The sequence below is a fragment of the Vicugna pacos genome, unplaced genomic scaffold, assembly GCF_048564905.1.
Source record: "Vicugna pacos unplaced genomic scaffold, VicPac4 scaffold_19, whole genome shotgun sequence".
NCBI lineage: Eukaryota > Metazoa > Chordata > Mammalia > Artiodactyla > Camelidae > Vicugna > Vicugna pacos.
This window is the reverse complement of record NW_027328740.1, coordinates 40,054,040-40,074,963: the sequence shown is the minus strand read 5'-3', so window position 1 is coordinate 40,074,963 and position 20,924 is coordinate 40,054,040. Positions and strand designations below refer to the sequence as shown.

Here is a 20,924-nt window from a genome sequence, read left to right as displayed (position 1 = left end):
CTCTATGGGCAGTGGAGGTGTTTAAAAAACATCCCCAACCTGGGTACATCTGTGCCAACAGAAAGATGCGTGGACTATGTTTCCCCATCTCCAGCACACACACGAAGACTTGTTCTGGTATCCTGAGTGTGGGGAGGCTCCTGCAAATGACAGCAGCGCCTGGGTTCTAATAGAATCCCTTAGCTTGTATTCACTGAGTGTTTCCCTAAGCCGGGCTGCGAGGGAATATGGGTTTTGGTCTTGGAGTCCAAGAAACATCGAATGCCCCCTGATGGACTGAGGAATTACTTAGAGGAGTTCTCCCTAATGGGGAACAACTGTGTCCCCATTCATCTGCCAGGAATGGAGCTCCATAACTCCCCCCAACACAAGGCTTGGTTCCGGAATCCTGGATTTGAGGATATTCCTCCAACTGATAGCGGCGCCTGGCTTCTAATAGAATCCCTTAGCTTGTCTTCCCTGAGTGTTTTCCTAGGCCGGTCTTACAGGGAATGTGGGGGTTGGGCTCTAAGCCAAGTATTGGCGTGTGCCTCTCTATGGGCAGCGGAGGTTTTTAGCCAATATCCCCCAGCCTGGGAACACATGTGCCCCCAGAAAATGTGTGGAATCTGTTTCCCCACCTCCAGCACACACACGAAGTCAAATACGGTGGAATGACTGCTGTTATTTTAGGTTCTACAAACTCTTAAATGGATTGATTTCTATCTCCATTATACAAGCACTCCTGGGTAACCTTTATATTCATGTGAGGATCAAAAGAGTACTCATTAATACTATTACCATACTTCTACTGAATTAACTCTTCTGTAACAGTATAATGGCCACACTTCTTAACAACTGCCTCTTAAGTGTCTTGTAAGTCACAAATATTTATTATAAAGAAATTATATAAAAAATAATAACAATTACAACAACTATGTTGTTTATAACGATGATAGTGTTAGCATCTCCCTCTCATATTAAACAATACCCATCACTGGATTCCTTAGGAAGCAACGCCAATGCATTTTTGGACTCTTCTAAGTCTTCACCCAATGAAGCCTTTTTACTCACGCTGGTCCACCACAGCCAGAATTGCTGTTACTTTCATGGTTAACTGCCACGCTGTGATGTTCTGGGCTTTTTCTGGCACCATGCATCTATAATTTGTAGTCAAGTTTCCACGTACCGAGTCTGATTTCCAATATATTGTTCTCCAGAGCCAACAGAGGGGCCACTGGAAAGAGGCCACAAATAATCTGGTGAACCCAAACTGAATACCTGTTTAAGGAATGGACACATAACATGGAGTGGTAGACGGATGGAAGGACAACATCAATTCCTTTACTCCTGTAAAGAGAGAGGGGCAAATGGTGAACTAAATCCCAAAGAGAAAACATATTCACGGTAATAATAATGTTTAACAGTGAAAGAATCCAAACAAAAGGCAAATATAATATCTCTGGGAAGAAGACTTATTTCAAACTGTTTCTTTCACGTATATACCCTTAGTAGGAATAACATACTTAAAAATCTTCAACCAACCATAGTTATTTGCTCATAATAAACTTGGGAATCTTGAAGCATATTATTCACTCTCAGTGTTGAAATAATGCAATCTTGGAAGATGATTTGTAATTGAGGATTAAAAAAAGAATATTGTGGATTTATCTAACAATTTAAATAGAAATAAGAAATGTACCTTTGGGAAAGCTCTGCATAGAGAATGCTGGAGGAAATGCACTGAAAATAGGCAAGTGAGCAAGCTCCCTTGAGTCTGGGAAGGTGAGTACAGCACATTCAGAAAGTCTATGAAGTTATTACAAGTCACAGAAAGGTATGCAATTAAAGTGTCTTCCTAAGAAAAATATTCTTATTCAGGAATTTTTATCTTGATATTTCTATGGTCTGTGTGGTCACAGGAAGTCAAAGTTGTGGTGGTGGCTTAGAAGTTCTTTTCTCTCTGTCTGTAATTTACAGGGCATTGCTACAGATGGGGCAGCAGAGATCTGTGGTAAGCTATTCCATGGGGTGGGGGAGCAGTTAGAAATGATAAGGCCAGAAATCTAAAAGACTTTTAGACCCTCCCCTCCTAACTGGCAGACCTTTAAAGTAAACTAGCACAGGTATGTAACTAAGCCAGAAGATGAGAGGCAAATTTAAAGTCCATTTACTGTTACTGATCAGTCAAGGGGTAGGGACCACTCTGGCCAGGAACGGCAAGACCGTGGATGGGGTGGATGTGTAGGAGGAGCTGACATTTGCTTGTGACCTGAGAGGCAGGGGTGTGTTGCATAAAAGCCGACAGTGCTGGAAAGATGCAGTAGGTCCACAGCCCAAAAGGAGCTGTCATATTCAGGGAGGTCAGAGAGCAAGAACCAGAGTTAGTGATGCCACAGAGTCAGCAGTGTGGCAGCAGTGATATCAGTATCTGTGTCCATAACCCACCTAACCCTACATGAACTCATCTGCCTACAGGGGGCAGGTAAGTAGCAGAAATGTGTGGAGTGGGTGCAGCCACTGGCAAATTGGCAAGTGGACATCCTAAGGTAACACACTGCTCACAGTCACCATATTGGAAAGAGTGCCCCACACTGTCAGATCTCCTTCTCATTGCCAGAAATTAGGAGTTTATTAGCAATCAACCCAGTTAAAAACCCAGAAAAGATATCATTATAATGACAACAAAGGCACAGACTATTCAGAAATAAATTAATTAAAAATGTTAAGATGATTCTGATAAATGACTTAAAAAAAAGAAAAAAATATGATGATTGAATGAGCAGTAGAATGCACCATACTCTTCATTGGGCAGACTCAAGCTTGGGGGACATAGAACATTATTTCTCCAAAGTAAATTTAGAATCTGAATGCAAATTTAGTTAATAATCCAAAATGGATTTAAGAAAAATATCTGAAGGGTGATCGTATTGTTCTTCCAGAAATATACACAAATATACAAATAAAATAATGAGGAGGGAAGTTTGAACTTGCAGTGTTAGGGATATTCTGGAAAAAGATTAAATAGGACCAACTCTAGGAGGCATTAATCTATGGTCGTGGAAAAAGTATAGAAATAGTGCACTGAGAGTATGAATGTAATACAATGCATTTCAAGAATAGACGTGGATATATTTGAGATTTTAGTAATATTATAAAACTGACACTTCAAATCAGTGGATTCAAGTACTGGAGTAATTAGCTAAATCATTGGAAGACCTGGCACAGTGTCCTCACTTTTGTTATTAAAATAAATTCCAGATAATTTATTAATTAAAAAATAAAATACCAGAAATAACCCAACATGATTTAATCTATTCAGATATTCAAACGAGAAGAACTTTCTAAAAAGCTTTTGGAACAAAGACCAATAACAGCAAAGGCCTAGGAACTCATCAAGGCCAGAAACGCCCACTGTAAAACAAAACTAACCCTCGCCCAACCCTCTCTCACGGCCCTGTGTTGCTCTCTGATACTTTCTACTCTTTCTTCTTCCCTTTAAAGTCCAGTCTCTTGGAGAAGTGCCTGCGCTGATGACTCCTCCAGGGCTCGGAGCCCTGCATCCCCCACGGCCCTCACCGCGGCACTGAGACAGGAGTTGCACTGCCGGTGGCTGCGTGTTTCAAACCAGTGGGCATTCTCAGCTCCTGTTTATTTGATTACCAGGTAGCTTTTGCCATGGACAAATATTTTCCTCTCAGTGGAGTGTTTTCCCCCCTTAATTTTTGTTTTACTTAAATAAATTTAAAAAGCCCAGGCAGAAAAGTGTGTGTGCACATATGCACACACACAGATACACACAGATCTGTTTTTTAAAGGCTACCTTAGTCCTCCTCCTCCCTTTCCCCAGTCTCGGCAATTAAAGGTGGGAATTAGCCCTTGCTTTTTTGCCCCACAAACCCCCCGTTTCTCACTATGCTCCCTTTAGTCAGTGTTCAAATCCCTCTTAAGCCAGGTTACAGCCTTCTCTGTGTTGCCTCAACTAGCTTTCTCCCAACTGCTCTGCTATTCTTCTCTCTCTTGGTGGATTTCTCGTCTCCCATTTGCCATGTTCATGGCCCTTTTCCCCAGGGCCTCGTCTTCAGTCCTCCGCCTGGCAGGACTGAATCGCCCCCACGGCCTCACCCACAGCTCCTCTGAGATCCTGACTGGTGAATCCAGCTTAACAACAGACATCACCCCTCAGATGTCCCATAGACACTTTGCACTCAAACTGCCACACACTGAACCATCTTGAAATCAGCTCTTCCCCTTACACTGCCCCTGCAGATCCTCTTTCAAGATGGGTCACTGGAAAGTCACCTCAGCAGCTCTGCGGCCCGCCGCCCCAGCCCTGCAGTCCCTACTGCAGCAGTCATCACTTCTGCCTCCCATGTCCCTCTCCCTCTGCCCAGGGCCTCTCTGCAGGCGTGTGACACTTGTTGTCTGGGTTACCTGGGTTGTTCCCAAAACATCATTTCCCCCCAAAGTATGGGCCTCTCCCAAAAATAGTATCTTCCATTCTGCTGCTAGAATAACCAGATATTCTTCAACATAAATATTATGCAATTCTCTTACTTACAAATATTCCAATATATACCTGTTTCATTAAGGATACATTCAAGTCTAAGCACACAAGGCCCATCGTGACAGAGGCCATGTGCACCTGATATTCCCACCTATGGATCCTTTGTTCTAGCCCTACTTGTTGTTCTTCAGTCTAGCCAAGCCAGTTCATGCCGTGTACACTTATGTCTCTACCTCTCTGCATGAAGTGTCCACTCCCTCTACCACACATTAGAGAGCTAACTTCCTTTCACCTTTCAAAATTCAGTTCAAATATTTCTAGCTCTAGGAAGTCCAATTTGTGTTCACCTGGTTAGCAATCCATCAACTACTCGCCAAATCTCGCCTGGCCTGGGGAGTGCAGACACCAAGTCTTATCTGTCTTGGTCTCCCCAGCAGCTGATACAGTGTTTGGCATAGCAGGTGCTCAGTGTTTTTTGGATAGATAAACGAATGAATCGGTAAAGAGATGAGAGGTCTACATTCCCCCCCAGTTACTCAGCTGCCATTTTGGGAAGTTCATTCTGCAGAGTTAAGGAAATGTCAGTGCAGGTGGTGGGCAGACAGAACAGAGGTGAGGGCGTGGGGGAGACAGGCCTGGTCCTGGAGAGCGCAGGAGAGGCGTGGGTGGGATAGCACTGGAGAGAGAGGGAATGGACGGTTCGGGTGCAAGGAGATGTTGAAGAACAACTGATATTAACTGCAATAAATTAAATGGAGAACATAATATATGAAGGGAAGATCAAGTTAACACAGCAAGGGTGGAAAAGGCAGTACCAGAGACAAAGAGCTCTCACTTCATCCCTCACAGCATTTCACTTATGGCGCCCGCCCTCTGGGAAGGCAGCGTCAAATTTTTGAGAGACTGGTGTTTGTGCTGTGGGTGCTCTAAGTGCAAAACGGTATCTTATGGCTTCCAGATTTTAAGACTGATAGATAATTTCTCTTATGTCCCATGTCTGAGTTCTCAGACAGCAGGATCTTTCGCTGGTGTGGGGAGAGCTATTGTGGTTAAAAACTCAGGGTTACTCTAATAATCTCAAAGGACAGTGGGGAATTCACTAAAACAAATAAAAGAGAAATTTCACTCAGAAAAAGCCATATGCCATATAGAACCTTGTGGGGGCCTTGGGGGCAATATTACCGCCAACTCATCTAACAGTTTTATGTGAGTGTGCTGAAACTCCAAGCTCAAGTCACTTAAACACATATGAGGCCCAGGGTCCAGGCTGTGGTGCTCCAGACAATGACGGGAGGATGAAAAGCCTGACTACAGCCTCCGACAGGATCAGTCCAGCCACGAAGCACAATGGACACGGACACGATCATGCACCATCAAGACAAGAATCAAGTGCAATTCATGCCTAGACAGGAGAGCAGATAATCTCTAAAAAGTGGAGGGGTCCCTGCCAAGGCTTGGCAAGAGTCCTTCCAGGCAGAAAAGCAGAGAAAGATACTTCAGGCGAAGGAGACTAGGGTTGGTGGCTGGGTGCGAGGCCTAACGAAGCACAGGTGGAGGACTCCAGGGTCATCTGTCAGTAGCTGTTCCCCTTCAGCAGCTAAGAGGCATAACTAAAAAGGCAGGTGGGGTGACATTAATGATCATGGGAAAAACTGGGAGGAGGAAACTGAGGTCAGGAGATCACCACCAAAGGCAATTTATTTTAGAGGAACAAAAATAATTCAAAAAGCACTTGGAAATTCTACCTCCCATGAATGAAAAGAACACAATATAAGTTTCACTCCAGCGTTGAATACAGAAAAACAGACTGCCTACTCTCAGAAATGGATTCAATTTTCTAATTCGTCAGGGATTATTTAGATAATAGGAAAACAAATAAATCTGAACAATCTCTCTAGAATAGCTGTTACTCCATCCTGTTATGTAGGGAGAATGTAATTTAGGAAAAAGTAAACTCCCTCTATCTGTAGACTTATAAACAGGAAGCACAAAGGGGTGCCTTTGCAGACATGAACCCGCATGCATAAATGCAAAGCCTATTGACCCAAATCCTTTCTTGTCTCCTAAGCTTAAAAAAAAAAAAAACTACTTCAAGGCAGTGGTGAGCTGAAAGGGCTCAGATACAAAACGTGCACTTCATCAGCCTTCTAGTAGATAAAAGTGCGCCATGCATAATAGAAAAGATAACGTTTCCTATGGAAATCTATTTTGAGATGCAACAATTTAAAGGCAAATGAGAGCTCAAAACCAAGTTCAACCAAAGAGAAACCAAGCCCAAACAAATGTACAGAAATGGACAAAGACATTGGAGAAGGAGGGGATGTGTGCTCTACCGATACTCCAGATCAACAAATTCATCTTGAATTCAAGCCAGTGATGTGCCATGAGGTCACTCAAGGAATCAGGCAGAAACCATATCAAAGGCAGGTGTGAGATGTGGAAGGGGTGACCCTGTGAACCTTGCTGCAATGAGGCAGGATGCCCTTGCGGGCTTTCTGCACAGGCCGGCTGGCTCACATGACTCTGTTTAGAAGGATATCAGCCAGCAGCTGTGCCACACGGGCTACAGCCCGAGCTGAGTCACATCTAGTAACGGTTCTGAGTTCATCTTCAAACGACATGACCAGAAGGATCTGAGAATCAATGGTGGAGACGTATCTGAATGAGTATTCCATTTCATTCCTTGGCAGTAAACATTCAGCTTTGTACAACATAAATATTGACAAAGATACACACAGGCACCCTATTTGAAAGCCTGACTGCATAATTGCATCTAATGGAGAAAAGCGGGCTCCGTGTCGGTATGCTAGGTCATTGTTTGGCTCGGTAACCGATGCTTCTGAGACCCAAAGCATATTCTAGTATAACCGACAGCACAGAAATCTCCACTGATGACTTACTCATTTCAGGGTATTCATAAAATAACCCCAGTTTGCCCATGGGATACAGACGGTTGTCCCATTCCCATCGTGGGGTGGTCTGTTCTGCTTCTGGAACTGTGGCACCATTAGATTAATGACCCAGCTGTCAAACAGATCAAATTATAAGGCAGGATATTATCAGACCAAGGTCATAAAAGTATTACTGACATTTCAAGCTGAACACATCATCTTCCCAAGAATTTAATTTCTTGTTTTCAGGATAAATTTCTTTTTATTGCTGCCTCCCTACCCTCAAAAATTGTGAAAACTAGTCCTGACCACGTACCTTGGGTTTACCAAAATTGTAACGACTACTGCTACTTTATCTCCTACCTCCTTTTCAGGTGGGCATTTTAGGTTTTAGAAGATGCCTTCCCTCATTTGTCTTTTTTACCCCCATTTCTCTGCTATTATCCACCATGGCCTTTCCAGTCTGAAAATCTCACAGAAAATAAGTAAAAGACAGAAATACAGGGTCTGTGAGCCGGTGATAAGTGCTGCGGAGGAAAATAAAGGAGGGTGAGGAATGTGTGCTAGGGAGGAGTGGGGATGGGGCAGTGACCTTTGAATAAGGCAAAGAAGGAAACAAAGGGGTGGGCAGAGGAGGGGCAGAGGGAAAAGTGATTACAGGCCTGGAGGTCTCTCACGCTGGAAAGACAGCATGGAGACTGGTGTGGGCCACAGTGAATAGGAAATAAGTGGTGGTTTTGGGGGTGGAGCCTTAGAGGCTGCCATGAGGATGTGGGCATTTTTCCCTCTGAAGGAATTGCGGAGCCATGGAGGGTCACCGAGCAAAAAAGTGATACTCTAACATTGGATAGAACAGGTCCAAGACCCTAATTTAAGCTGAACAAATCAAGGGCCAGAGAAGTGGCATGCCACCTCAAATTCAGTGCAGAGCTTGAAAGAAACACAGCCTCGACTCGCAGCCCAGTGCTCTGCCCCCTTCTGGATGCTGTCCCACAGAGCTGACTCTAACGTTATGTTTTTTCCTCACTCAGAGGCTTGTGGGCCAACTGAATGCTTTCCCCTTTTTCAAATGGCAATTTTTCCTGAAAGGAAATCAGAGTTGGCAGTGAAACAAGGCATGGACCTGTAGCCTACAGAGCTGTTGTCCCTGAAAGCAACAGCTGGCGCGTGGTTTACTCGTGGAGTTCAGCAGAAGAGACAGAGCAACAACAGACAACTTAGCGTCTGGCTGAGCTTCGACTGACTGCACTGCACGTTTGGATGGATTTCAAATTTGGACAGTGAGGCGGCTTCACATGAAAGGCAGGTGTATACATCATACATGCCCACACGTCTGTATGCATACACACGTAGACACACACAGAGCATATGATGTGACTTGTAAAGAGCTGCCTCTTCTTGGTTTCCCACGGCCTCTAATCTCAGCATTAAGCTTTCACTGGCCATGCTCCCAGGTTTGCTACGAGATTTCTTTGCAATGGAACATGCCCTTCGCTTCACAAACTTTCCCCACTTCTTTCAATGACATTAGGGGAAGAGCAGGGAGCACTGGGAAGTGCTGGGGATATGGACTCGAGATACTCCTGAATCTGAATCCACACTTCATGGCTTATTTTTTATTTAACTTTATTTACATTCAAAATGCAACTGTTGCAGATCTCAGAAGATGATTTACACTCACTGCTATGGCAGAATGTTGCGGTTAGTAGACCCACCACTGGATCCTCTTATTCAACACATTCTTCCAATAATTCAGATATTACTGTATCACAAATGCCCATTTCTATATTTTGATATCTGCTTTCCAGTATAATTATCTTCCTTCTTTATTCTCTAAATCTTATGATTTTAAAACATATTTCTGAGAAGTGTTCCACAGGCACTTTGCATATGGTAATTTGATAAAGAGATCCTGGAGATCAAAACCACATTTAAATCCTGAGATAAACTCAACTGTGTCATATACATGTCTAGGTTTAGTCTGCTTACTTTGTTACTTTGTTTAGTAATTTTTGTTTCAAACAACAAGATCCTTCTGTATAGCACAGGGAACTACACTCAATAACTTTTAATAGCCTATAGTGGAAAAGTATATGACAAGGAATATATATATATATATATATGAATCACTATGCTGTACAGCAAGAATTAACACAATATTGTAAACCAACTATACTTTCAACAAAAAAAGTTGAAATAAAATTGAGAGATGAAACTTCAACTGCCCAGGCTGCTGTCAGGATGAAATGATTCAAAGCAGGCCAGGTATTAGCAACCCCCCTGACACATCAAAACCCCATGGGGGATCTTCCTTTTGAGCAGCACTGGCTAACCGGCTGTGGTCACCTGTAAATAGGGTTAAAGTCACTTAGACCCTTGGCTTGGGATCACCGTGGCCACAGGGTTGGGGGTCACTGCAGCACCTACGAGAATGATGGGGCCAGCCTGCTGCTGAAGCCGCTCCCCAGGCCGCAACCCAGAGCACTGCAGGCAGGTCTGAGGTCCGGCCGGGGGCGCGCAGCTCCACAGCCACTCGGAGCCCTGCGGTGGGGGTGGCGCTGGGACCACGCTCGTCCATCACCCTCCCTATCACCCAGACTCGGGATTCTCCTGGGGGAATTTTTCTCTGCCTCATACTTCCTGTCTCAGCCTCTTGTGGAATCCGGTCCATGCCACAGGGAAGCAGGGCTTTAACCCTCCGGGACCTAAATCAATCACGGTATGGATCCAGGGTGAAACTTCCATGTTAAATCACCTGGCGCTCCCTTCTTGTGCTGAAATGCCCTCCCCTGTCGATGGCATTAGGTCGTATTAGAAGTCCCGACTTGCTTGTCCTTAGCTAAGACTCTGAGCTTCTTGCTCAGTCTTCCTGAGTGGAACCACTCATCTGTGGCAGAAAAGCTTGGGCTCTCGTCTACCTATCATTGTCCACGGTCTTTTGGGTTTTCTGTTGGTTTAAGGTTCTCGTGCAGGGATATCAATTTGCACATGAGAAGCACCTGTAGACATTTAAAAAAATACAGACACTGGATCCTCCCCCCTCTCCAGCCAAGGCTGGAAGCTTTCTTCCTCTAGCAGGGGTTACACAATCATTTCCTTGGGAATTGACCACACATATTGGCATAATCATAGTAAATTGCCCTTTACACTGTGCTTGCCACGTGGCATTTTCTACTTCATGTTGTCTTTTTACCTTCATTATCACATTTAATCCCTGAATTATAGATTATCACCATTTCTGTTGAGGACACTCCTACTTGCTAATCTTGAATACAAGTATCTTTGATTCTCTTAATCTATTTCATTCCTGAGTTTCCTGTTCCTGAATTTAAAGAGTGAATTATGGACACATGTATTTAAGATTCTCTTATTATATTTCTCTGACTCATCCTCTAACCAAATCATATCTGGAGAAGAGAGATTTTCTCTTTTAAACATTTGCTTTTTCTTATTATATAGTAGTGCATACACACAGTGGAAAATGTAGAAAACATATAAAGTAAGAAAATTACAGCCATACATTATCTAAACACCAAAGGACAATGCTATGTCATTTTGGGCATTTAATTATTTTTCTTAATATTTTATCATAAAATTTCCCTAGGAAAGTTGCTTAACCCTGGAATTGTACTAGCCTTTTGTCCAGTACAGAATAACATTCCCAGAAATGACCCCAACATCAAAATAGTATGTGAGGCTGGGAAGGCCACAGGGCACTCAGCTTATTCTCTGAGTCCTACAAAGAATGCTGTTAATTCACTGATGTTACGCATTCGATGCCTGTGAGTCACTCACTCACTCAGCTGGCTTGGACTGAGACCTACGTTATACCAGGTGCCAATCCAAGTGCTGGGGAGACCCCAGAGGGAGCCTGGATCACGGCATCACTCTCCTTCTTCATTTACTCCCAGATTCCTACTCAAGAAACCCACATGGGATTGGGGGGGTGGAGGCAGGTGAGATATAGTGAAATTCATTTCATTATGTTCCTTTAGACATATTTGAATAGCATGAAAATAGTCGCTAATTTTGATAAGTTTTCTTTTCCCTTCCTATGTATTTTTGAGGATGGGTATAGCTTTGGTGCAGCAAGAGTAATTGATAGATCTTTGGTATGCTAAGATTTTATATGAAAAATTAAGAATGAAACTGCACTTAAACAAAGAGAAGAGGCAGTGAGGAAAACACAAGCCACCCTCGAACTTGGCTACAATTCAGAATTCCTGGTTTTCAAAAAAGGGAATCATAATTCAAAATAAATTCCCTAAATATTTTAGCCCATATTAGAAATACATGGAGGCAAAGTTCAGCTCACTGGAACCTAGAAAAATGTGCTTACTTAAGCGAAGGTATAAACAGACCACAGATACTATAATGCATCCTTTAATTTAAACTAGTTCATGTGAGCAAGTTTCATTTCACATGAATTGCTCAGTACCAGTTTAGGAAATATATCCTTCTTGATTGGTAAAAATAGCTCACGGATAACCAGATTCAACAAAATTTAGTGTTCAATAATTTACTTATTTCCTTCAGGAAATGCTTTTGAGTAATCTGAGTTAAGTATTTCCTCTATCTGATCTATTTCTTTTCACAGAGAAAAGTAGTACTATTTGCACATGACCTACTTTTACTCCTCTGGAAATATCTGACTGTGAGCTCAGGGTAAGTGTTGTCTACTGCACAGTAGGGAAAAAAAAGATTCATTTCACAGCGAAGATCAGAATCTTTTTTTGAGGGGCGTAGTGAGCTGGGGGACAAGGGAAATGCCTTTGGTTTCGAGACAGACCCCAGGAATCCATACTGAAGCTGAAAGATGAAGCCCTTGTGAAGAAATGTGGAAGGACACACTGACACCCAAAGGTGTTCACTCTGTAAAAACACAAAGAAAGAAAGAAAAAATAATTTAACTGCCCTATAAAGAGAATGGACAGAAACTTGGTAATAAGGGAGAGAGAAGGAAGGTTAGGGAAGGGAGGAGAAACAATGAAAGGGAACTTGGATGCGGTGGGCAGAATAGCAGGTTTCTGGAGCCTACAATGAAGGATGATAAGAAAAAAAGTAAAGTTTAAAAAAGTTACAAAGTTTAAAATAGTTTAAAAATTAAAAAACGAAGTTAAAAAATAAATTTTTTTATAGTGGCATGGAAGATTTTAAAATCATGGAGGTTTTTTATTTCAAAATTCAAGTTGTTTGAGTTTCTCCCCCATTCTCCAAACAACAGTAAGACCTGCTTATGTAAGTGGTTTTGGGGGACACCACAGAGAGGGGCGAGCTCAGCAGTTAGGTTGGCCAGGAGCAGAATGCTGGTGTGGAAGGCAAGACAGAAGAGAGTTCAACAGTTTCATGAAAACAGAAACTCAAAGCCAGAAATTATCTTAAAAAGGTTAGTGTGGTAGGCAGAAAAATGTCCCCCCCCAAATATGTCTATGTCCTTATCCCCAGAACATAGGAAGAGGTCAGATTCCCTGGCAAAGGGTACCTATGGTTGCAGATGTGGTTAAGGTTCCTAACCAGTCGACCCTAAGAGAGACCAGCTGGATTATAGATGTGGGCCCAGTGTAATCACCAGAGTCGTTAAAGGAGGAAGAAGGAGGCAAAAGAGGGGAGAGAGGAGAGGAGATCTGACCACAGGATCAGAGTCAGAGGCACACAAACATGCTGACCTTGAGATTGAGAAAAGAGGTCACTGGCCAAGAAATGGAGGTGGCCTCTGGAAGCCAGAAAAGTCAAAGATACAGGTTCCCCTGAGACCTTCAGAAACAGCCGTGCCAACACTTTGACTTCAGCAGGCTTCTGCGTTCAAGAAAACTACAAGTTTAAATTTGTGTTGTTTAGTGGAGACTTTTTCTTTTTTCTTCCTACTACCATGACGTTTGGGGATACTAGTTACAACAGCAACAAAAAGCGAATACAGTAAGCTCCTTGAAATGTTTAGAAATTGCAGATAACACTGGACTGTCCACTTTGATGTGGGATTGTGCTTATGTGAAAATCAAAAGGACAGTGTGACCTTGGCTAACATCTGCTTTTCTCATTTTTAGGAAGAGAACAATAAGTCAAAATCTCTGTAGTTATTATTTTAGACAAGTGTTTCTTAAAACGTTATGTAACCCTGTGCCTTAGGAACCCAAGAGAGTCTCTGTTCTTAGACGAACATGGATTCAGAGAGATAGGATTTTACATCTGAGTCCCACAGTGGTCTCTTACTGGCAATGAGAGCTTGGGCAAATCAGTTACCCTCTTTAAGCCACAGGATCTTCATTTGCAAAAGGAAAATAAGAATAAGGATTGTTTGGGTGATTAAATTGTACACACACACACACACGCACACATACATATATGTACAACATTTAATACAGTGACTAGCACATACTAGGCACTCAACAAATTCCTGTTATGGATTTTTAAATGCATATATAAAAGGAGGAGAAATTTGCAGGAAGTTGTGGGAAAACTTAGTTCATGGCCCCAAAAAGGGCCATCTCTCAATGGGCTCTGATCCGTCAGTCCCCAGTGGTGGGCTAATAAGCAGAGACTATAGCACTTGAGGATTTATGTTAAACATAAAAAGGAAGGCATTTAAACATAATTATTAAACAGCAGGTACGTTTATACTGTTGGCTGTATCATCCTATCTGGAGAGCTTTAATAAGCAGAGAGTCTCCCCTGTTCTAGAGATGGCCAAGCAGGAAAATGACGTGGGTCGGTGGGCCGTTCTCACCCCAAGAACACATGACTGAGTACTCACGGAAGCAACACCTCTTGTATGTTATTCCAGATGGACTGTCCTCCCATGATTATTGTCAGCTGTGTCATCAGTTCAAGGATACAGCCACTTGGGTCACACTGGAATATTAGAAAGAAAATCTCATTTAAATTTTAGATAGCTCTAATATGAAATAAAGTCATTATTTTATGCCTAAAAAAATCAAAGGAACAGAGAGTAAAGACACTCTTCATTGGGCAACTAAGAGAAAACCTGAAACAGATTAGACTGTCAGAACACAAAGCTGTATTCACACCTCTTCATTTCTGTATTTTTACAGGGAATACATCAGATCTCATGGATAAGTCACAAATCTGCCCTTAAAGAATGTGATGTAGAAACACGAGGAGTAGTAGTTGACAAAATGGAACAAGAGCACCTTCATGGCTGGGTTTTTCTCATAGTCAGTCTGGTCCTTGGGAGCTCTGCAGCTAGAATAAAGAAAAGGTAAGTCTGTAAAACTGTGAACGGCTTTGAGACCCTAATCAAAGCCATGGACACATGAGTTAACACAATAAATATGTATGTATGTATATATATATATATATATATATTACGCAATTCACACTGTTTTCATATCAGCTGTTTTGAATTTCTTAACATATCCACTATGTTAATTCCAACTGTACACAGTGTTGTAAGAGTTTCTCCCACTAAGAACGCAATATCCCACAAGGCAAAAAAAAAAAAGTCATCCGTTCCTTAAAATTTATAAGCACAACAGTATCCAATGGGCAAGAACTGTCCTCTGTCAGGTGTAATTTGAAAGAAAGCTACTTCTAAACATCCTGCTAAATAATATTCTCTTGTCTCCCTGAACGGCAGTAAGGTAGGACTATTGAAGAAGACAAACAAAACACGGGGCAACTTGCTAGAAGCATTTGGGGAACAGAAAACGGGTCATCCTCCTAGTTCAGAATTTGAATTGGTCTTAGTATTTTCAGAAGATGACCACTGAGCAGACCACTGGGAGAACCACCCAGCCACATGCAATGTGTGGGAAGCACTTAACTTAGGCCGCTAAGCCGCTGGGTGGGATACAAGCCAGAGAGAAGAAACATTTATTATAGAAGCCGCAGCTGATGAGAATGGAGCTACACTAACAGGAACAGCATGGGGGGAAGACACATAAAACTGTGATTATCTGTCCTCTCCGTAACGCACAAGCAAATCTCCCACTGGAACCACGACACTCTTCCACTTATTTGCAATACAGAGACTATTTACTTTCAACAGTAGGGTACATTATCTAATGTAATTGAAATTATTATTAAACACTGACATATTTACACAGAGCTTGGACATTCTAAAGCGTCCTTTGTCCCTTTTACTAATGCAAAAATGGAGCTAATTCACTTCTCATATAGGCTAGAGGAAATACGTTTACACTTGAAGTTAACTAAAGACTGTAATGTACTGCAATTGAAGTGCCTAAAAGATAGTCTCTGTTTTGACCTGGTTCTAAAACTTGTGTAGAAATTATCTCAGCTGCAGGAGGAGCTTACCAGAGTCAGTCATCATGACTGCCACTTTCTCATATATGGCGTTCAGGGTCATGAAGATGATAAAACTGATGAGGGAAGCAGTGATGGGCGTGGCCCACCTGCACAGTCAGGTACTTTTGGATTGGGTCTGTTCCACTCAGGTTCTTGGGAAGTTTTGCAGGAAATACAGTGAACAGTGAAAGTCCGTAGACAATGATCCCAATAACTGAAGCAATGGTCAACAGGACCTGACAACCCAAAAACCCAGCAGCATGAGACTCACTAATGATCGTATTTTTACACAGAAAACTTGCCCCCAACCCAGCTTAAACAGAAAACATGCATGTGTTGTAAACCTCACATAAACGTGAGATGTGATATAAATCACACGTAAATGCATAAGAGACGTGAATATCAGGCATGTTAAATTTTAGGGGAGGAGGAATGCAAGATGTCAAAAAGAATGAGTGCATCCACTAATGTAATACGCTGACAGCAGGAGCCTCTGTGTGCAGGGCGTAGGGAATATATGGGAACTCCAATTTCTGTGAATTTTTCTGTAAACCTAAAACTGCACTAAAGAAGGAAGCCTGTTAAGTATATTTTAATGGGTGAAAATGGGGTAACTATTGGCATGTTCTTTTGGAGGGAAGTCTGTGATAGCAGAACCAATGAAAGTATCCCTTCTACATCTGTAGAATTACTTAGGTTATGAACTAGTTGTAACCCATGAAGGGGATATTCTTCCTTTCAAGGGAGAACCTATCACCGATTCAGGGGTCAGCAGGTACTAGCTGACGTCTTCATTCTGAATAGGACCAGTGAAGCTGTGGGCATGCCCTGAGGGAAACAGTGGAATTGACAGCAGGTCTCTGCTGATGAAAGCTTCACATGCTTTTCATACTCATTGAGATCTTAAAGTGGCAGTTATTCCTACTCCCTGCATTTGCACAAGATTCATGTCCCTGATCCACTGTAGATCTGACTGCGTGGACCCAAGGGCAGCGGGGGTGTCTGAAGCATAACTTGCACGTGGCTGATAGGGTTTCAGTTCCTCACTAGGCAGGTTTTTTTCTGGCCACTGAAGAATGCACATTAAAGATCCCATTTTTAAACTGTTTTCCTTCCATCTACCTTCTTGGTCATAGTCCAGAAGCATGTACTCAGTGTCCCTGGCTGCTCCTGATGGCTGCCCCAGAGAGAAAGCTACAAAGAATGTGAATTTCAGGACTAAGTGAACCACATCATGTTATTTATAGTAACAGTGGGCCGCTGGCTTGCACCTGCAGGGGAGAGCAGTGGGAGTGTTTACAAGCACCTCCCGGAGCCACACTCCTGCATCTGGATCCCAGCTCCGAAGCTAGCTGTGGGGCCTTGTGTAAATTTCTTAACCTCAAGGGGCTTCAATCTCCTCACCCATATAATGGGGGAATAACAATAGCAATTTATAGGACTATTGTGATGAATCAATTATTTACTAATTGTGAAAAAATTTGGAACATTAACCACAGGCATGTGAAAAACTCTACCTAAGTATTAGCTACAAATATGGTGACCAAAGTCTTAAAAAGGTGGTTTTCTTAGTTTTTAAGCCATCAGTTTGTAGAGAAAGCATTTTATTTTCTCCTCTACTCTCTTTCATCATCCTTTTCTTCACAGTTAAATCTTCATGCTTGTGAAAGGAATAACTTTTTGGTGTGTGTGTGATTAAATGTGAAAATTAGTTAAGGCTGAGAAAAATGTATTATAGAAGATATATTAAGCCTTCCTCTCTTGTACAGCACATAAAGGCCATTTAAATAGTATGCATTTTTAAAAGTCTGCATAATAATTTTTTAATTATGTATTAAGTAAACATAATAGTTAAGATTCCTTAAATGCTTACTATTGCTTCAGCACACATCTATTTTTCAAAATCCTCACAATCACCCTGTGGGGAAGGTAATATTATATCTCTTTTACAGATGAGGAAATAGAGCCACCTGGAGATGATGCAATTTGCCCCAAATGAAGCAACTTTAAGTGAAAGTACTGAAATACTCAGAGAACCCAAAGACACACTAACTGTATAGCACTGTCTCCTACATGGTCTGTAAAATCAATTCTAATTCATTTCAGAACTTTTACAAACTTGACACATTTCCATTATTCTTTGAAACACTTAATGGGTTCAATATTTCTTAAGAAACAGGAAAGCTTTCCATTCTCCTTCCTCAAGTTTCTTCTTATTTATCATCTTTTCTGATCATAAATTTAACATTTGCTCATTAAAGAAAATTTGAAAGTACTCAGTAGTGGACAGAACTGCTGTCCTGGATCTGTCCCCAGTCTTAGAAGAGGACCCAGAACTTGCTTTAGGATAAGTAACCTCCATTTTGTTTCTAGTCCTGTGATTTAAGCTCGATTGACCCACTCTTTCTGAAGCACCAGAAGTAGATCTCAGTTGGTTTAAGACAAATAATACCCCTCATTCTATTGGCCTCGCACATGATTGGAGAATTGGCAAATAACCCAGGAAGAGCCACTATTATGTGAGGAGATACGTGCTGGTGCCCATGTGAATCATAAGCTTCCTCTATCAAGAGAGGAAGCTGCCAAAAGAGACCTGTCTTGGTTTGGATGGATGATCTGGGATACTGAGTGCCCAGAAGCATCATGCTGAGATATCTTTAGATACAGAATGAAGACAGGACAAAAGCAGACCTTGACATCATCTGGGCTAGAGTATCTCTCCTTGACTGAAGCCAGACCTCAGACCTGAGGTTTTCATTTACAGGAACCAATAAATCCCACGCATCCCCATTTTTTGGTTGTTGTTTAAACACATTGGAGATTGATTTTGTCACCTACAATCAAAAGACTCCAACTCTGAAAATGAATAAAAAATAATAATGAATAATGCTTCTACCTATAGACATAATTCCTTCAGAACGGTGCATTGTTTGTATATTACAAATCATTTTATATATTAATTTTATTCTCAAATCTATCATAAGCATAACACTTTGACATGTCATAAAATATTTTCATCGACACACTTTTTCGTGGCTGCATACTATTCTACTTTGTGAAGTGTTGGAAGAATATTTTGGCTGAGATTTTATATATATATATATGTCTGTGACTTGCATCCATACTGAATTTTCCCTGCCATTTTGAAATAATTACTGATTAAAAGTTTTTCAAAGCTGAATTAGTGGATTAAAACATATGAATATTTTTGACTCTTGATATCAACTGCCAGACTGCTTTCTAAGAAGGCTTGAGGAGTACACCAGAAGTTAACACAGCATTGTAAATCAACCATACTTCACAAAAAATTATCCAGTAACCTAGGCATGGGATTGGTGATCACTGTCATTTCATCCTCATAAACAGAGCTGTTTCACTTGAGAGGTGGAAAACTATTTCATTTTGATGTGCACTGAGTGAATTACCATTGAAGTGTGACATCTATTTTTTCCTTTGTGAATGTGTGTTCATCTTCTCTGCCTTCTACGCTCCTGAGATATTTTGATGTTACATTTGAAGTGATCTGAACTCTCTATGTATTGAAGGAATTAGCCCCTTGTCGGATTTGTAAACAAATAACATCCTCTGGTGTTTTGTTTAAAATTAGGATGCTTCTGATGCATGGAAATCTTTGTATACTTTCCTCTGAAACTTACTGTTCATCTAGAGGTTGTATACTCATCCATATTTATTTCTAGTTTTTTTTTTTCTAATTGTGTTACTTTTTAAATGTTTCTGGAATTTATCATAATATATGGTTCACTGTATGATTTCAATCTTTTCTTTTCCCCCCAAGTAGATAACAAGTGCTCCATTCACTGAATAACCTTTATTTATCTCCCTGATTTATAATGTCTTCCATCTCTTATATTAAATTATTATTGATATCAGAGCCCATATCTGGACTTCCTGCCTTATTTTCTAATCTGGCTATTCTTGAACTAGTAAAACTCTCATTATCTTATTAATTATTATATTACTAATATGATTTTATTCACAATAAACCCAAATCAATTTTATAACTTCTGATATTTTGGAGATATGATCTTTTAATCTAGAATCATGTAATTAAAGAAACTTTTATATCTTTCAGTAGTTTCTACTTTTATTTTTAGATAGTTCCTACTATTCTTTTGTTAGGCTATTCTTAGATATTTTACCTTGGTTGTTACTGTTGGAAAATTTTAGAACCCTTAATGCCTCCATCTGGTCTCTTAATCAGACCCTGGAGAATCCTAAACCACTGATCTGATTTGAACAAATGAGGTGAAAAGAATTGGGGTAAGCACTGTGTTCAGAAGAGACTGTGGAACCTCCAGAGTGGCGCCCTGCGTTGGCTCAGATGTTCTCTGGAAAAAGTTTTCTCTATGAGACTACATAGTTCCCAGCTTGACTTTCATTTTTCTCAGCATTTCACATTAGATTTTAAAAGTCTGTGGCAGGTTCTTACACAGAAAAGAGCACTTGCACAAAGGTTTATATGTATACACCTTTCCCCGGGTGGTAAATGGAACACGCTCTTCTTCCTAATTAAAAAAGCATGTTCAGTCAATCAAGGGATTACACCAATGAAATGATATTTCTCCTAACTGGTCACTAAATCCTAAACATAATATAAAAAAATAATAATTTTCAGACATAGCCTCCTTATTTGTAAATGCATGGGATTTTTCCTGTTTTTTCTTTTCTTTTCTTTTCTGTTAACGATGTCAAACACACAACAAAATATATACAGTGTTCGTTTAAATACTATTTTTTGAAAATGCACATGTGAACAGTAAACTGTTTCCCTGCCATGGTCTGAGCACCTGACGAGGCCAAGATTTAAAGCTCTATTCCTTAGTTTGTCTTTGATCTCAGAAGTGATGGTAGTGGCAGCTTAGAGTCTGTGCAGGACAGAAAGTATCACAGGTGTCTGCAGCTAAATGGTCTCCACTGTGTGTTTCTTCGTTGAGCTTTATGTGTTAATTAGCTACAACTATGAAGTTTAAGAGTTTCCATTTTAGAGTTTATATTTAGAATTTTTTAAGAGATGAAATCAGTAAGACTCAAGATTTACCTGGATTATAAAACCAGATATAGTATAATAATAGCTGTAACTAAGTACATGGCCCTTCCTCTGTGCCAGGAAGCCTTCCAAGTAGATTCTGTACATTACTTCGACCCGTCCTTACCACTGTCATGAAGAAGCAACTCTCTTTTTCTTATTTTATAGGAAACTATGGCACAGAGAAGATAAGTTGTCCAAAATCACTCAGGAAGCAAGCTGCTGTGTTCAAATA

At 41.1% G+C, this 20,924-nt stretch overlaps 1 protein-coding gene across 6 annotated transcripts in view; it reads right to left on the bottom strand.

Moving 5' to 3' along the window:
* Nucleotides 1-849: 849 nt before the first annotated feature.
* Nucleotides 850-20,924, bottom strand: part of LOC140693432 (uncharacterized) — a 60,878-nt gene continuing 40,803 nt past the window's right edge. For 2 of the 6 annotated variants that reach the window (XR_012069202.1, XR_012069200.1), the window contains 3 exons: nt 14,403-14,577; nt 14,129-14,226; nt 1,152-1,329 (listed from right to left, as the gene is read on the bottom strand). Coding sequence is in view for 2 of the 6 variants with exons in the window: in XM_072957300.1 (XP_072813401.1) it covers nt 1,140-1,329; nt 12,148-12,249; nt 14,129-14,226 (390 nt within the window). In the remaining 4 variants the exon portion in view is untranslated. Of the gene's footprint in view, nt 1,330-12,147; nt 12,250-14,128; nt 14,227-14,402; nt 14,578-20,924 lie in introns of all 6 variants that reach the window. The other 4 variants (XR_012069204.1, XR_012069201.1, XM_072957300.1 and 1 more) reach the window with 3 other exon arrangements.